This window comes from Sinocyclocheilus anshuiensis, unplaced genomic scaffold (assembly GCF_001515605.1).
Source record: "Sinocyclocheilus anshuiensis isolate Anshui unplaced genomic scaffold, SAMN03320099.WGS_v1.1 scaffold460, whole genome shotgun sequence".
Lineage (NCBI taxonomy): Eukaryota > Metazoa > Chordata > Actinopteri > Cypriniformes > Cyprinidae > Sinocyclocheilus > Sinocyclocheilus anshuiensis.
Window position 1 is genome coordinate 1,143,963 of NW_015554101.1, and position 18,869 is coordinate 1,162,831.

Here is an 18,869-nt window from a genome sequence, read left to right on the forward strand (position 1 = left end):
AGCTTTGCGTGCATTGATCCTGCTGAGGGATCTCCTCACGCTGTCCGGGGACAGCGTCATCACCTGGTCGCCGGGAGGAGGTGGAGTCTTCTGTGCATTATCACTCTCTCTCTAATAACTGCGTTTTAGACTGCATTAATAACTTCGTTAGTCTGCATATCAATGGCTCAAGCCTCTGTTATCAGCTCTAAAATTACGTTTTGGAATTTGCAACGGAAGGTTTGGGATGAGGTGCGTAAAAAAATTAGTTCAACCCACACGAGATTTCAGGACGGAAACATGTCAAATGTCTTGAAACAAATGATCTGAACAATGTCTTGATGTGTGGTTGGGACTCCAGGCCGTTAAAATTATTAGAGAAATAATGCACTCCCGAAGTGGTTATGTGGCCACGACGGCCTATATGGAACAGTCTTTCTCAGTTCTCAAACAAATTAAGAACTACATTCGATTTTTATTGACTGAACGCAAGCGCTTATTGCGATAGAAAACACTGTAACGGTTTCCACTGATTAAGAAATATTTTTGTTTGCTTGGGTGGTAATATTAGGTCTATTATATTAATAGGGAAGGGGGCCCATGTTTTGCCTATGTCACGAAAAGAGGTAAATCTGTCCCTGCAGTCTAATATGTGTTTTGGCCATGTAATGTAGCAATAGAAATTAAATATGTTATTACCTCTGAGTCAGAGCAGCGATCATGAAATAGAGAACACAAGCAGACAGCGCTGGAAGCTGCTAATGCTCATCAGTAAATCAGTGGAAAATAAATAGAAATCATCGAAGTCAAGGTATCGATATCGATATCGAAAATTTTTTAACGATACCCGGCCCTATCTCTGACCCTCCCATAGACAGCAATGTAATTACCACAATCAAGGTCCAGAAACGTAGCAAGGAGATCATTAAAATAATCCATGTGACATCAGGGGTTCAACCGTAATTTTACGAAGCTACGAGAATACTTTTTGTACACAAAGAAAACAAAAATAACGACTTTATTCAACAATTCGTCTCCTCTGCGTCACCATAGCGCCATTTTGGAGAGTACCCACTGAACGTAAACAGCGTACGCTATTCTGTGTCAGCTGCGTCACGCTCTCAGAATTCACAAAAAAGATCTTAATTTGTGTTCCGAAGATGAACGGTGGTCTTACGGGTTTAGAACGACATGAGGGTGAGTAATTAATGACAGAATTTAAATTTTTTGGTGAACTAACCCTTTAAATGCACATCTATAACACAATGTTGTGTGTTATATTACTTATAACTTCTGCTTCTAAAACCCCCAGAAATTTGGAAAGGGTCCGTCGATAAACAGAGTGATCTACGAGTGGTATATGTTTTCTTAGCCCCTGTAATATTGAGGTTTAAATTAAAGGGTTAGTTCACGCAAAAATTTAAATTAGCCCATGAATTACTCACCCTCAAGGCATCCTAGGTGTATATATGACTTTCTTCTTTCAGACAAATCCAGTCGGAGTTATATTAAAAATTGTCTTTGATTTTCCAAGCTTTTTAATGGCAGTCAGCGGGTGTTGCAGTTCATCAGTCCAAAAGAAGTGAAATAAAGCGCATACATCCATAATCCATAGTACCTCACACGGCTCTGGGGGGGTGAACAAAGGCCTCCTGTAGCGAATCGATGCGTTTTTGTAAGAAAAATAACCATATTTAAAATGTAATGATCAATTTAATCTAGCTTGCGCTCACTGTTGTACACGGAAGCAGCTCCGGGTGGATGACGTATGAGCTCGGCACTGCGCATGCGCCACTCAGAAGTGACGAACGCAGAAGCGCAGGGGAGAGATCAAAATAAAACAACGGTCACTAATTAGAAGTACAAAACGAGGATTTGTGAAGAAGAATGTCGGAGGATTTCGATATAAGCCAAAAGGAGACTTTGCTTCCTTTGCTCCTGTAAACAAATGTTGGTTTTCACGAGACTCACCGGCGCATGCGCAACGCCTACATTTTACGTCATCCTCCCGGAGCTGCTTCCGTGTACAACTGTTGGCGCAAGCTAGATTAAAGTGATTATTACGTTATGAATATGGATATTTTTCTCACAAAAACGCATCGATTCGCTACAGGAGGCCTTTGCTCACCCCCCGGAGCCATGTGAGGCACTTTTTATTATGGATGGATGCGCTTTATTTCACTTCTTTTGGACTGATGCACTGCAACACCCGCTGACTGCCATTAAACAGCTTGGAAGATCAAAGATAATTTTTAATATAACTCCTATTGGATTCATATGAAAGGAGGAAGTCATATACGCCTAGGATGGCTTGGGGGTGAGTAAATAATGGGCTAATTTTCATTTTTGGGTGAACTAACCCTTTAAGCGTAATTCAGAAAGACATTCAATTGCAGTTATTGAAATCAACATAAGAAAACGCCGAGCTGAGAGTAGACAGTGAGTCTCACCGGATGGTTTGTGCCGAGTCTGATCTGAGGGTGCTTCTCTCCTGAGGTCCCTCCTCCTCCTGAATCTTACTGATGACCTTCATGCCAGCCAGCTGCAGTCCTGAGTCTGAGCTGCTCTTCTTCATGATGTCCACCACCTCCCCCATCTTCTCTATGGAGCTCTTCTTACCCTGCACCTTCGGACTGTTGAACACTGCAGAGAACAGAAAACAGTTGCTTAGAGGAAGAAATGTACATCTACTTGCTCTAAACACTTCACTGCTTTTATCGAATAACCAATTTTACAAAGAAACTGATGGCTCGATAAAATATATGTTGCTAGATGGATGTGGCTGTATTTGTTCAGAGAATTTTACAAAACTCTTTGTTTAATCTTTAACTGGACACATACTACTCTTATTTAATTTTTTTTAAGATTTATCATGTCTGATAAATCATCTGCTAACTGTCTGCTGAATTTACACATGGAGGCACTATTCTTAGCACTGGTCAGGATGGATCTATCACAGTTTTTTTTTATTATTATTAAATGCAACACTTTCTCACTGTGAAGTGTAAAGGCAGTTGCAAATGGTTAACTATATTTAAGGAAGACAGACTATTTTCAATTCAGTATGCAAATATAACTGTATGCAAATATCAGTCATCATCAAAGTCAATGGAAGTCAAATCCTGAGAACTGAAATGCTGCCCAATGGACGATTCAAACACCCCATATGAAGAACACTTATTAGCTACATTACAAACAGTTATCAGCCAAAACCTTTTGCTTCCTAATGCTCAGAACACATTCTGTGAAATGCATCATTTCCTGTTGCTGAGGGGAAAAACTAGTTAATCAATAATCATGTCATTCAGCAAAAGTCATGTTGGATATATCGGTAAAATGAATGAATGCAAATGTACAAGTGCAAAATTCTGTGTCATTTTTTCTTGATTCTGTTTTCTGATTTAATACAAATTTATCAAAATTGACCAATTCATTTATTTTTTTGGCAAACAAAGCACTGCACAACTACTGTTTAAATTAAAACGTGAACTAAAAATGATGTGAAAATTGCTTGAAAATGTTTTAAACACCAAGCTGGATTACGTGCAGTAGACAAAACTATGCCACTCGTTCACACAGACATGCATATTTCATATTTAAATAGCAGTCTATGCAGTTTAATATTTACAGACACTAGTCCATATCGATCTGATTATGTGTGCAGCCCTACTTCTGATTTATTCATCCTAAACTTTGCCAAATTCTGTATTATACTATAAATTCCATTTTTATGACTGGATTCCATAATTCTGCATGCAGTTTGTAGAAATCATACAGCCCTACCAATATAAACATGCACATCGGTGATGGCAATCAGCTGAACACTGAACAACACTCCTTTAAAGACAAGTTCTTGTTTGCTCAGCAAATATAGCATTATGAACAAAACAAGGAGTTCCACTAACAGTCACATCCACAGGAGAGCAGCAACATGTATAAAACAAAGGCTTGCCTTTCATCTTCTCCTCCAGGTCATCTGGATACTTCGTGTCATCTTCAGTGGGAAGTTCACTCTCTGTCTCGCTGCCCGTGTCTGCTGGGATCTCTTTCTTAGCTTTCTTGGACACAGAGCCCATGGTGCAGGAAGAGGCTGAGGAAGAGGACGATGCCGTAGCTGAGGACAATGATGATGATGATGAAGCTCCTTGGCCTCCGAGCGAGCGATCCATCAGCATTTCCTCGTCCTCAAGGCCAGCACCTCCACAGTTCAGGTAGTGCTTGGCGAAAGTGTGGGAGCAGAGCAGGTCACCCAGACAAGACGCCTGCAAATTCTGTTTCAGGTAGTGGAGGACTTTCCGCGCCACTTCACTCGAGAGGGACAGCTGGATGAGAGTCGACTCGTCAAGCTCTACCATCTGAAAGATACGAGAGAGAGGAAAAGATAACATGAATAACCCCAAACAGGCTCGTTTAGTAGAGGGAATTAGTCATTGCCTAGTTCATTTGGAGCATGAAGATTGACATTGACAGAAAAAAAATATGAAGAATATATCTCCTCACATTGGCATGTCAATGTCAAATATTAATACTGATATCTAAGTAACAGGGTGGCCAATGACCATAATAATACAATATACAGATCACACAAATAAATATTCCAAATAATTTATACTAGGGATGCACAATATTGGATTTTGCCGATATCCAATATGCCGATATTCTTCAACTCATTTTGGCCAATACCGATATATTTCCTTTTGCTTGGAAACAACACCAAGTCTCGAAGCTTTGAAAATTATAAATAAACTATATATCAATCGCTGCATTTTTATCCCCAGAAAGATGCAGTGTTAACCCTAACATTTTATTTTAAGATTTAACATTTGTAGATGGTCTAAAGCAAAAGAGTTCTGAAATTTTCAAATTCTGAAAATATTTTAAAGCTTATGCTATTACTGTTTACTCTATCATACACCGAACGCGTCATTCTGTATGTGCTTTCACAGATTAAATGCAGCGATCCAAAACAGTGAATCTAATCATCATTCTGACAAAACTTTGCTTCAAGAATGAGACACTTCCACTAACAGTCACATCCACAGGAGAGCAGCAACATGTATAAAACAAAGGCTTGCCTTTCATCTTCTCCTCCAGGTCATCTGGATACTTCGTGTCATCTTCAGTGGGAAGTTCACTCTCTGTCTCGCTGCCCGTGTCTGCTGGGATCTCTTTCTTAGCTTTCTTGGACACAGAGCCCATGGTGCAGGAAGAGGCTGAGGAAGAGGACGATGCCGTAGCTGAGGACAATGATGATGATGATGAAGCTCCTTGGCCTCCGAGCGAGCGATCCATCAGCATTTCCTCGTCCTCAAGGCCAGCACCTCCACAGTTCAGGTAGTGCTTGGCGAAAGTGTGGGAGCAGAGCAGGTCACCCAGACAAGACGCCTGCAAATTCTGTTTCAGGTAGTGGAGGACTTTCCGCGCCACTTCACTCGAGAGGGACAGCTGGATGAGAGTCGACTCGTCAAGCTCTACCATCTGAAAGATACGAGAGAGAGGAAAAGATAACATGAATAACCCCAAACAGGCTCGTTTAGTAGAGGGAATTAGTCATTGCCTAGTTCATTTGGAGCATGAAGATTGACATTGACAGAAAAAAAATATGAAGAATATATCTCCTCACATTGGCATGTCAATGTCAAATATTAATACTGATATCTAAGTAACAGGGTGGCCAATGACCATAATAATACAATATACAGATCACACAAATAAATATTCCAAATAATTTATACTAGGGATGCACAATATTGGATTTTGCCGATATCCAATATGCCGATATTCTTCAACTCATTTTGGCCAATACCGATATATTTCCTTTTGCTTGGAAACAACACCAAGTCTCGAAGCTTTGAAACTTATAAATAAACTATATATCAATCGCTGCATTTTTATCCCCAGAAAGATGCAGTGTTAACCCTAACATTTTATTTTAAGATTTAACATTTGTAGATGGTCTAAAGCAAAAGAGTTCTGAAATTTTCAAATTCTGAAAATATTTTAAAGCTTATGCTATTACTGTTTACTCTATCATACACCGAACGCGTCATTCTGTATGTGCTTTCACAGATTAAATGCAGCGATCCAAAACAGTGAATCTAATCATCATTCTGACAAAACTTTGCTTCAAGAATGAGACACTGCTGACGTGATCTAATCACTAGCACACCCTGAGCACATGTGAGTTAATGTATTCCTTTTATCGGCAAGACAGATCTGCATAATGTTTCATATCGGGCCGATGCTGATATTTACATTTAAAGCCATTATCGGCCGATTCCGATATCAGTCCGATAATATCGTGCATCCTAATTTATACAATATATAACAAACGTTTGGGGTCAGTAAGAGTTTTTTTTTTTACGTTCTGAAGGTCTCTTATGCTCAACAATACCAGATTTACTTGATAAAGTAAAAATGAAAAAAAAAAAACAGTAAATACAATAATGTGAAATATAATTGTAATTCAAAAAACTATTTTCTACATTGTTAATATATCTTAAAATATAATTTCATCCTTTGATCCAAAGCTGAATTTTCAGCCATTACTCCAGTCTTCCTGCTGCTTCATGCATGCTTCAATGCTGATTCGCTGCTCAAGAAACATTTCTGATTATTACCAATGTTGAAAACAGTTGTGCTGCTTAATATTTTGGAAACTGTGATGTAATTTTTTTCAGGATTCTTTGATGAATAGAAAGTTCAAGAAATAAAACTTTGATCAATTTAATGCATCCTTGCTGATTAAACCTTTAAAAAAATCTTACCTCAAAACTGGTGCTCAAACTATTACAGCAAAAACATCAATAAACAAACTTAATTTTCTTTAAGATTTTTTCCCCCCTTTCTTTCCATTGATACTGGAAATACATGAAATATGACCACAATCTTCTCACAAGTTTCATGAGATTTAGAATTTGGATGTTTTTTGTTTGTTTAAAATTTGTTTAAAATCCTTTGTTTTAAATCTTTCTTAAAAACATTGTCGGGGGGAGGAAATATATAATATATATATTTTTTTAAATATCTAATTTGCTTCAATTATAATTTTGCTGGTCTTTTCTACCCAGTGTGAAGAGTGTAGGAGAGATGGTGAGTACCGGCTCATCGAGGCTCTGTCGCAGGATGTTGTTGATCTCCTGCTGCTGCTTGGGTTCCAACTTCTTGATGAAAAACAGCACTTCCCACCATTCAGCACGGCTCAGGGTGCCTGTGTCATCCTGAGAGCCCTCAATCAGGTAAGGCAATGAGTACAGCCCACCGGGGGGCTTTGAGAAGAACGTCTGACTCACTGCCACGTTCACAAACACAGAAGAAAACACTGCTGGTTTCATATAAAGTGATGGACACACATATAAAACACTCACGATCATGTGGTTGAGTGTGAGAGTTACCAGTAGTGAGTTTGAGTGTCTCTGTGAGGGACGAGGCCTTCTCCTGAGTCTCTTTCTCCGCCTGTCCTCCGCTGCCGTTGCCCAGAATTTCAATCATGTGCCAGTGCACCCAGTAGGTCCTGGACAGGGAGTTCCAGTACACCTGCAAAAGCCAGAACATGACAGACATCAAGGTTTGTACAGGCAGTATATCCATAAACGGTGTACTTCGGGCCTAAGTATATCTTAGTTTTCAACAAATGTGTAGTGAAAGGAGACGCTTCTAACTGCCAAACTCAGGAGGTAGTTTTATTTTCTATTTGCAACTTACCAAAAATTTGAACGTGTCTACAGAGATGTGTGATTTTTAGCAACAGATATTATAAACCATAGTAAATATGCAAAATAAATCACATTCAACTTAGGGCTGGTAATCTAACACGTTAATTAGATTAATTAAGGTGAAAAATAACACGTTCAAATTATTAACGCATTTAACACACTTGCCCCGCCCCAGACCTACGTGGGTCATCTGACATTTCATACAGCTGATTGATGACAAACATGAGGCAGGGCAACAACTCACTGCGTGATGGAGCCTAGAGAACGTAGTTAGAATGTCCCTAAAATTCAAGATATGGGGCAAAAATGCCCGTTTGAGATTTTGTCTCATATTTACATCTTATACAACAGTTCAGTAAGAAAGAAGTTAATATTGTATTATTTTAGACACAATGCTGTCTGTTTTGCTCAATGTTGCCAACGGAAATATAAAGACAAAGCAGAACTGTTCATCTCCGAGCAACACACAGCGGCATTTAATTTCTTATTGCACATTTTGAACGAATTGGGTGAACCATTTGGCGCGTTGAACCATTGGCCATATGCGCGTTGGATTTGAAGCGGCGCTGCACAGACCGATCGGTGTGTGACATCAAAGTACCGCGAGAGCAATTCAAAAGCATGCAGAGCTGTCTGCTCTCTATAGCTCTTGCGGTACTTTGATGTCACACTTCGATCGATCTGATGGTGGTGATCCGTTTCAAGTCAAACAAGCCTAATGATTCAATGGACCATTCATAAAGAACCATTTACTTCACTCCTGAATGAATCAGCCATTTGAACGAATCAAATGAATGAATAAATGATTCGATGACTTAATCAGAAATAATTTCATATTTCCATAGTAATAATAATAAAATTAATAAGATTAATTAAAGGTATAGTTCACCCACCCAAAAATGGCCCCTCATGGTCCAAAAGAGTACAGGTGCATCTCAAAAAAATTTTTTTTTTGTAACTTATTTCAAAAAGTGAAACTTTCATATATTCTAGATTAGGGCTGGGCGGTAATTCGATAACTATAATTATCGCGATATAATTTTCCTCGATAAAACGATAAGAAGAGTTCGATAAATGTTCGATATAACGTTTATGCACCAAAAGCGGAACGAAACAGCGCGACACATTTGAATCGCGCCACACGGACCATTTATCCACTCAGACCAATGTTCAAAACGGCCGCGCAGTGCGAGCTCACTAGAGCAGATGCGTTTACTCGGTCACGCGAGCTCTAAGCAGCTCTGTGAGATCCAGTGTGAAGCGCTTGAACTCAGCGAGGAACACAATTGACTCTGTGATTTAAACTAGTTTAATGGCAAACAGGAGAAACACTGTGTGCAACGAATGAGACAGTCAGAAGGCTTTTCAATCTACACATCGCCATCATTTACCATGGATTTACTGTAGTAACACTCACTGCACCATGGTATTGTGGCACAAATGTGGGATGTGCATTTATACTAAATATATTTAGACTACTGTTTTTCATACTAGAAACCATACATAGTTACATTTTTACCATGGTATTGAGGTGCTGTATGAGTGGTTTTAACTGTGGTTATGATGATCTAGAACAGTGGTTAATTTTAATAAAACTCAATCAGAATAATTAAATTTCACCATATAAAAAATAAGTTGTTAGAATATTTACAGATGTTACTGATTTTGATAATGAACAAAAATTTACCTCTGCATCCTAACTCAAGCTACTATCAAATGTGCATTTCTAAGAGACAAAAATGTGATATTAATATTATCAGGCAACCCAAACCTGTTTCTTGATTTGAAACAATATCACTCATTAGAATGCAGAAACTAAGAAATAAATTTTTCTATTTAGATATTTAGTTTAAGGAAAATTAATGGTCTGGTTTCTACAACTGTCACCGTGGAGCAAAAATCTGGCTTTAAACTTGAAAGAAATAAAGATTATCGTGATAATTATCGATATCGACTGATATGAAAAAAATTATTGTGATAATTTTTTTGGCCATATCGCCCAGCCCTATTCTAGATTCATTACATGTAAAGTATAACATTTCAAAAGTTTTTTTGTTTTAATTTTGATGATTAGAGCTTACAGCTCATGAAAGTAAAAAATCCAGTATCTCAAAATATTAGAATATTTTTTAAGATCAATCAAAAAAAAGGATTTGCAAAACAGAAAAGTTCAAGTTGTTTAAAGTTTGTTAATTCGTGCACTCAATACTTGGTCGGGGCTCCTTTAGCACAAATTCCAGCATCAGTGAAGTGTGGCATGGAAGCGATCAGCCTGTGGCACTGCTGAGGCACTAGTGAGCCTTCAGCTCGTCTGTATTGTTGGATCAACTGTTTCTCGTCTTTCTCTTGAAAATATAAAAAGTTTTTTTGTTTTAATTTTGATGATTAGAGCTTACAGCTCATGAAAGTAAAAAATCCAGCATCTCAAAATATTAGAATATTTCCCAAGATCAATCAAAAAAATTAAAAGGATTTGCAAAACAGAAAAGTTCAAGTTCTTTAAATTATGTTAATTTATGCACTCAATACTTGGTCGGGCTCCTTTAGCACAAATGACAGCATCAGTGAGGTGTGGCATGAAAGCGATCAGTCTGTGGCACTGCTGAGGCACTATTGAGCCTTCCGCTCGTCTGTATTGTTGGGTCAACTGTTTCTCATCTTTCTCTTGAAAATATCCTAAAGATTCCATATGGGGTTCAGGTCAGGCATGTTGACTGGCCAATCAAGCACAGTAATATCATGGTCAGAAAAACACTTGGAAGCTTGTCAGCAGATGGAAGCATAAAGTGCTTCAAAATCTCCTGGTAGATGGCTGCATTGACTTTGGACTTGATAAAACACAATGGACCAACACCAGCAGACGTCACGTCACCCCAAATCATCACTGACTTTGTTTCTGTTTCAGAAGTGGCTTGGTAGCCCTTTACCTGAAGACGTGAGCGTGGTGACTCTCGATGCACTGACTCCAGTTTCAGTCCACTCCTTGTGAAGCTCTCCCAAGTGTTTGAATCGGCTTTGCTTGACAGTATTCTCAAGCTTGCGGTCATCCCTGTTGCTTGTGCACCTTTTCCAACCCAATTTCTTCCTTCCAGTCAACTTTGCATTTAATATGCTCTGATACAGCACTCTGTGAACAGCCACCCCTTTCGGTAATGACCTTCTGTGACTTACCCTCTTTGTGGAGGGTGTCAATGATTGTCTTTTGGACCATTGCCAAGTCAGCAGTCTTCCCCATTATTGTGGTTTCAAAGAACAAGAGATACCCGGAATTTATACTGTAGGGATTGTAATTTAATGGAACTCAAATGTAAATATTCTAATATTTTGAGATACTGGATTTTTGACTTTCATGAGCTGTAAGCTCTAATCATCAAAATGAAAACAAAAACACTTTTGAAATGTTTTACTTTACAATAGAATATACAATCTAAAATATATGAAAGTTTAACTTTTTGAAATAATAAAAAAAAAAAAAACTTTTTCACAATTCTAATTTTTTGAGATGCACCTGTATATTTAATAAACTATATCAAACAAATTATTTCTTGCTGAAGCTACTTTTTGTAATGTCTGTTTGATGCTTTACACAACAATGACTTTAAATTATCTTTTGGGAGTAATTTCTCAGCCAAATTTGATGTGCCAATAATTTGCGATTAATTAGATTAATTAATCGGCAAATCATGTAATTAATTAGATTAAAAATTATAATCGCTTACCAGCCCTAATTTAACTACAAAAGGGGAAAACCTATGCAGGATTAGGTTGCAAATGCATCGAACAGATGCTAGCTAGCTTGGGATCAAATGTTGGTTGGTTTGTTACTGGTAAACTTATATTTTATTTGCCATTTACATTTGCGTATTTGGCAGATGCTTTTACATAAAGTGACTTGTATTGCATTCAAGGATGCATTTATGTCAGTGCTATTAAATTAAATTTCTGGTCCGGTCTCTATATTATTTCCTTCCAAGCGGAGGTCTAGATAATGCTTTTTTGAAATAGTTATATATTTCCATCTGGGCAGCAGTAGTACTTTGCAAAAGAAAAACAATCCAAAACAGTTAAAATAGTCAAAGATGAGGATATTATTGGGCCAAAGCAGTGGTTTTCGAGTAGTTTTCTACAAAACAAATTAAAATATTTCATTAGTTGAGAACAGTTTATATGAACAATAAAAGGTAAGATCAAGTATTTTATTAGGCTACCATTAACTTTACATTTAAATACCTATTTGTTTGTTTTATTTTATTTATAGAGCACAATTAAAACAACGCAAGGTTGACCAATGTGCTGTACAATCACTAAGGGTAAAATAAACTAACAACAGCTAATAAAAATGAGACCAACATTTCAGAAAGGACAAAAAGTAAAAACAAGCAAATAAAACAAACATCAATGGAGAAAACGAAAGCCACTTTGTAAGATCAATCTGTTGAGCCTAAAGTTAACTGTAATAAATATAGTATCAAATTTCTTTTAAAAGAGCCCAAAGAAGGTGAAAGTCTAAGATATTAAGGCAAACTATTCCAACGCTTTGGGGCCACCACTGAAAATGCCCGGTCAACACTCAATTTTAATCTTGTCCTAGGGACGTTTAAAATCATCTGGTTAGATGACCTTAGATTCCTTTGGGGTTTGTGTACATGTAAAAGATCAGTTAAATAAGAGGGTGCCAAATTGTGTAAAACTTTATATACCAAGATAAGTAATTTAAAATCGACCCTGTAATAAATTGGAAGCCAAGGTAAAGTAGCTAAAATAGGTGTTACATGCTGGCGTTTATCTATATATGGCAGAAGGCCATGTGGTGGTGTAAAGTTACTGTATGGGGGTTCAGGGTTTCCCTCTTGAAGTCTAGACCATTATTGTATTTGATTACAATACATATCTACAAAAAAACAAACTATGTACAATCAAACTGCTCTCATCATGAGCAGAAAACAAATTCAGTTAGTAATTTCAAAATGTTAGTTGTCTTTTCTTGCCATCTACAAAAACATTTTTCCAATTATAATTGTTTATTATGAAATGCTTTTAACAGGCTGATTAATAATGCTTGTCATTAAAAAAGTAGTCACAAACTTGGTTTATTTGTGTTTGCTGCATTTTCATTTTCTGCAGTGTTTGTGAAAGTATCAATTTTCACTGCTCACTGTGTTTCTGCTACTGGTGTTAAAATAACTGTGATATCTCTTTTAGCGCCTCACGTCTTTAGAGGGCAAGAGAAGCAACAAACACAGAGCGGAAAGGGCTTGAAAGGTTTTGGTTTTATATAAAAAAATTAGAGGATATAACTTGTGTTGTGTACAGCTTGATTGTTTTGACACTGACCCTGCTCATTTTAAAGGGTTACTCCACCCCAAAATGAAAATTTTGTCATTAATTACTCACCCTCATGTCGTTCCAAACCCGTAAGACCTCCGTTCATCTTCGGAACACAAATTAAGATATTTTTGATGCATTCTGAGAGCTCTCTGACCCTCCCATAGACAGCAATGTAAGTAACCCGATCAACGTCCAGAAACGTAGCAAGGAGATCGGTAAAATAATCCATGTGACATCAGGGGTTCAACCGTAATTTTACGAAGCCACAAGAATACTTTTTTGTATGCAAAGAACATTGCTGTCTATGGGAGGGTCAGAGAGCTCTCAGAATGCATTAAATATATCTTAATTTGTGTTCCGAATATGAACGGAGGTCTTACGGGTTTGGAATGACATGAGGGTGAATGAGGGTGACAGAATTTTCATTTTGGGGTGGAGTAATCCTTTAAACTAGAAAGCGTAAAATGGTCATCCTGTGTCTGATGTCTGACAAAGCATCTTGTCGTCTAGCATCCAAACACTATATAAAAAAAACACACACACACACACACACACACACAAAATTCCTGTCTATATATACCTGTCTATTCAAGAGCTCAGTCATTCACATATTACATAAACAACAGGTCAATGTTCAATGAATAATCAAATGTACATATGCATACCAGTTGAAATTCCCCAGAAACAATTTAAGGACGGGGACAGAATAATTTCTAGATTTATTTGGAATAGTAAAAAACCATGGATTAAATTTAAAACTCTACAATTAGCAAAAGAAAAAGGAAGATCCCTGCCATGCCTGCAAGACTACTATATTGCTGCCCAACTGAGAAATTTGGTGTGTTGCTGTGATTCAACCTATACTGCCAATTGGAAACAATTGGAAATCTCGCAAAGCCCAATTCCAGTTTAGTCACTTTTAGGTGATAACAATAAATTTAAGGAGATATCTAAAAACATAACTCAGTGGACAAAATGTGGTTTAGAATTATGGTATAAATTGATGAGAAAGATCAAACTAGAGCATCAGATGAGAATATTAAGTTGGATAGTTAGGATTCTCCGTTCTACCCTGCTCAGATGGATAAAAGGTTTCAAAGCTGGGCACAAAAAGGAATAACTGCTTACTGTTCTATTATATCAAAGGGGGAAATTCAGGATTTTCTGAATTTAATGATCAAATTTGGTCTGGAGAAACAGGGTTTTTATAGATTTTGACAAGTTAGACACTATTATGATATGAAAATCAGAAGAGTAACAAATGATTATTCCCCTTTGATAAATATGTTTATTAAAGTGTATAATACTATGTATACTCTATAGTATTATACACTTTAATAAACATATTTATCAAAGGGGAATAATCATTAATAATCATGTATTATAATTTGTATAATCTGCTAAATGACTAAATGTAAATGTAATAATACAAATACTTGTGAAAAATGATTAATATCTGGTTTATTTACCTGCATTCAAGATATTAAAGGCCATTCTACTGAGTACATCCAAGAAAAGTGGGAAAAGGAAATGCAGATTTGTATTCCACCTGAAGAATGGCTGAACTTATGGCATTCACAGTGTGTGGACTAATCAGTCCAGGACTCTAAGGGAATTTTGTTGGAAAAATACAATTAGTTTCTTTATTACGCCCAAAGTGAAAGCAAAACAAAAAGGAATGACAAATCGGGGCTCATGCTGGAGGCAGTGTGGGACATTATTGGCTGATCATGTACATGTCTTCTGGACTTGTCCAGTCTTGAATCTGTTTTGGTCAGAAATAAATTCTAGCATAGAGGAAATCTTGGAAATTGAGATTGAGAAAACAGCTTATAGGCTATTTTATTTCTTGGCAATATACCTGATTCCGTTAAGAAAAGGAATAAATATTTACTCCGGATTCTACTAGCAGCAGCAAAAAAAGCGATTACTCGTCTATGGCTCCAGCAGCCTCCCCCAACAAGAACTCAGTGGGAACAAATAGTTACAGAAATTTACAAGATGGAAAGACTGACATTCAGGTTGAGACTGCAAGAAGAGACTTTTAAGAAACACTGGGGACAATCTATAGGGCTTATATCAAAACAGAGAGAAAACAGATAAATGCCAAAGTGGAATATGTATATTATTCATTAATGTATATGTACGTAACTAGGATCAACGGCTGCTTGATAGTACGCCTACGGAAATGAGTAGGGATGTAACGATTCACTCAACTCACGATTCGATTCACGATTTTTTTTTTTTTTTAAACAAAATGAGATTTAAGACAAATTATAAATTAAATAGTAAGTTCCCCTCAGACATGGATTCTTATAAACTCCAACCCCTAAATGAATCGCTATTTGTTTAGCATCTCAACTGATTTGAAATCACATATTTGAATCGATTTTCAACCGGCTCGCGGTTAATCGTTACATCCCTAGAAATGAGTATCATGTTTATGAATGTATGACCACAAATATTCACGTACACATGCTTACAAATATTTGCTTATATTGTAACCAGTTGACCAGGGCGAAGTTTTTTTCACTTTTTGTGTTATACTTTGGAAAAATATTTATGTATGTACCCATGAAGGAGTGTTGTTTGTTTGTTATTGTGCTGAAGTTCATAAAAATAAAGTTAAAAAAAAAAATGTACATATGCAAAAACAGCTCAGAAGTAAACTACTGTAAGGTAAACTCCTATATGAAAAATGGCAGCCAATATTGCATTTCCATGATTTGTGTTTTTACACCACAAACAAACTGAATGAAACTAATTCTGGATCTAAATGAAAATGCAAATTAGTGGCCATTCAGTACACTTTTAATTAGGGCTGTGTATCGGCAAGAATCTGGCGATACGATACGTATCACGATACAGGGGTTGTGATACGAATGTTGCAATACATTGCGATACTGTAAGCAAGGCGATATATTGGGATATTTCTTATATTAGGAATAGGATATAATTTTTGGAAAGCTGTCATTAAGAACACTTCACCATATGCAAACCTTAAAAAAAAAAAAAAAAAGGTTACTTAACCAGAACACAGTGGGATCTGCATTTGCATTAATTAGTCCCTGTAACATTCAACATCATTAAACCACTTTTTTGCAGTGCGAGTAAAGGGGGGGGAAATGAAAGTGAAAGTGACGTGACATGTGGCCAAGTATGGTGACCCATACTCGGAATTAGTGCTCTGCATTTACCCATCCAAAGTGCACACACACAGCAGTGAACACACACACACACCGTGAACACACACCCGGAGCAGTGGGCTTGCAGGATTCTTTAGTTAAAGGGTTAGTTCACCCAAAAATTTAAATTAGCCCATAAATTACTCACCCTCAAGTCATCCAAGGTGTATATGACTTTCTTCTTTCAGACGAATCCAGTCGGAGTTATATTAAAAATTGTCTTTGATTTATGGGCTAATTTAAATTTTTGGGTGAACTAACCCTTTAAATTAAATGTATAAAATGTAAGCTGTTATAAACAGACCATACATATTTTTAGACCCTGCTTTAAAGGTTCACGGTTTAAGTTTAAAATTGTAACATACTTCATAACATTTTGATCTGAACAAAAGAATTAGTACATCTGCTTAATATCAATGAGAAATAAAGTGCTTGCAGGAAGAACGTGAAGAACTGTGTGAAGAAGAACATGAGCACACGTGAACACACACACACACACATGCGTGGAGAGTGTCAGTGTGTGAATGCAGTGGAGAAAATTAAATGCAAATTCACTCCAAAAGTAAAAGGGCGCTTCATGACTTGCATCATATCAAAGTCTAGTTATGAACGTCAAGGATAAAAGATTTGTAGCTGTTTTCAGTCGTTTAAAACTAGTGGTTAAACGGATCATAGTTGATCCGTGATCCATACGGACCAAGCCCCACGGTTTGGCACGTATGTGATCGCGGATTAATTGCAAAATTTAACCATAATAGATAACATAATAGAGTATAAGTTTATCATTTGTTTGTATTTATACAAGCAAGCGAATTTTAAACAATTCCAGAGAGAAAAGGCGAAAGGAAACTCGATTAGTTACTCGCGCGCTGTTCTGTTCTCTACGCGCACACACATGAAGCGCGCACATGCGTTTCAGATGGCGCGCGAACACCGAACTGAATCCTCTTCTGAACCCTCTGAACAGACACATACACATAAAATTATGACAAAATACACATCTCGACAATCATTCAGGTAAACGCAGTCAGTTATGTCTCAAGTGAATGAAAAATAGCTGAGAAAGAAATCGGATGTGATGTGTATCATTATCGGATCCGTGCATCAGGTCTTAAAAGGACAGCGGCCTATAAATACTGCTGCTGTCATTAATGATCATCAAACAACAAAACAGCTGTGATAAAAATCTATATTTAATTTCTACAGTGAACACCATGCAGTTATTTTCCATAATTATTACATTTCTGTATTTGAATACTACCAACCTTATTTTATTTGTAACATATTCTGTTGTATTTATCTATGCTTGTAATTTGTGTATTTGTTCTTTTTTCTGGCTGTCCTCTTGTCTCTTTAATCATGTTTAAACTTTCTTAGTTAATCTAGTAGTATCTGCTGCGGTATCAAAGTACTACTTCACTTTAAGTAATAAATGGAAAGCAAGTTAAATTGAAATTTTTCTTTTCTTACTGATCCGTAAAATGATCCGATCCGTGGGTCAAAAACTGTAATGTGATTCGAACCGTGAGATTTGTGATCCGTTGAACCACTATTTAAAAAACATCCTCAATTATCTAATTACGTGCGGCTTGGATGCGGCGTCCGTCAAAAATAGACTAGGCGCCTATCTTTAGAGAAGCAGCGCGGAGAGCCGCTTCTGAAACGTGCTGCGGTGCGGCTGCTATAAACACAAGCATTGACTAGAGTAGTGGTCGACCGATATATCGCCAAGGCCGATATATTGGCCGATATTTGGCATTTTTTAAATATCGGCATCAGCCGATAAGTTTTCCTGTTTGGCCGATGCGTTCAAGGCGGGACTTTTATTTGGACGGCACTGACAGCGGCAGCGCCTGAGCACACAGTGCTCACATTCTCCCTCTTGTTCGCTGTTGTCGTTAAGAGTTCTGTCTAATACGGATAGAAGTCTGTCTAATAATCAGATAGAACAGTTAAACAAAGGAATTAAAATGTATACAAAAAGTATTATAACGATTGCTTTTATATTATTAGTAATAGAAAGGCAAACATTATAATACTTACTTGTTTGCCGTCAACATTCAGCAAATACGCATTTATATAATTTAAAAAAATCTTCGAATGACTAATGAACATTTAATTTCACAAAGCTTGCAAACTTAGTCGGATCCAGTTGTGAGATCTTGTGAAGTGTGCATTTGTATCCTGCATGACCAGGATTATGTTCTCTGAGTGACGGTCGGTCCGTGAGAATTGAATGCTGACAGGAGGAGATAGGGATGCACCGATACCACTTTTTCCAGTACTCGCCCGATACCGATACTTTTATTTTTGGTACTTGCCGATACAGAGTACCGATACCGATATTTTTATTGCATTTGTACATTTTTTAAATATTGGGTACAGAAACCAAAAGGGTATGTATAATGTTAGTTGGTTAACTTCATTTATCAAATAGATCGTCAAACCAAAATGTATTCAGATACCTTCAACATTTCTCACATTATCAGTTTATTCGCTATAGTTTAGAAAATGGTAATAAAATATGACAAGAACTCAGAGTTACACTGTGTCAGAACAAATTCATCTTGATAATGTTAGATAATTTTGATAGAAAGGTATGTAATAGATTACAATCAACCAAAAATTAGACAGCTGTTAGTATGACAGTATTTACACAACT

At 37.0% G+C, this 18,869-nt stretch overlaps 1 protein-coding gene across 1 annotated transcript in view; it reads right to left on the bottom strand.

Moving 5' to 3' along the window:
• Positions 1-18,869, bottom strand: part of LOC107669557 (cullin-9-like) — a gene marked incomplete at its 5' end in the record, with an annotated part of 62,197 nt that overhangs the window by 38,457 nt on the left and 4,871 nt on the right. Inside the window, 4 exons of the mRNA XM_016461842.1 lie at positions 2,430-2,622; positions 5,055-5,457; positions 7,080-7,270; positions 7,374-7,515. Of these exons, the coding sequence (XP_016317328.1) occupies positions 2,430-2,622; positions 5,055-5,457; positions 7,080-7,270; positions 7,374-7,515 (929 nt within the window). The remainder of the gene's footprint in view (positions 1-2,429; positions 2,623-5,054; positions 5,458-7,079; positions 7,271-7,373; positions 7,516-18,869) is intronic.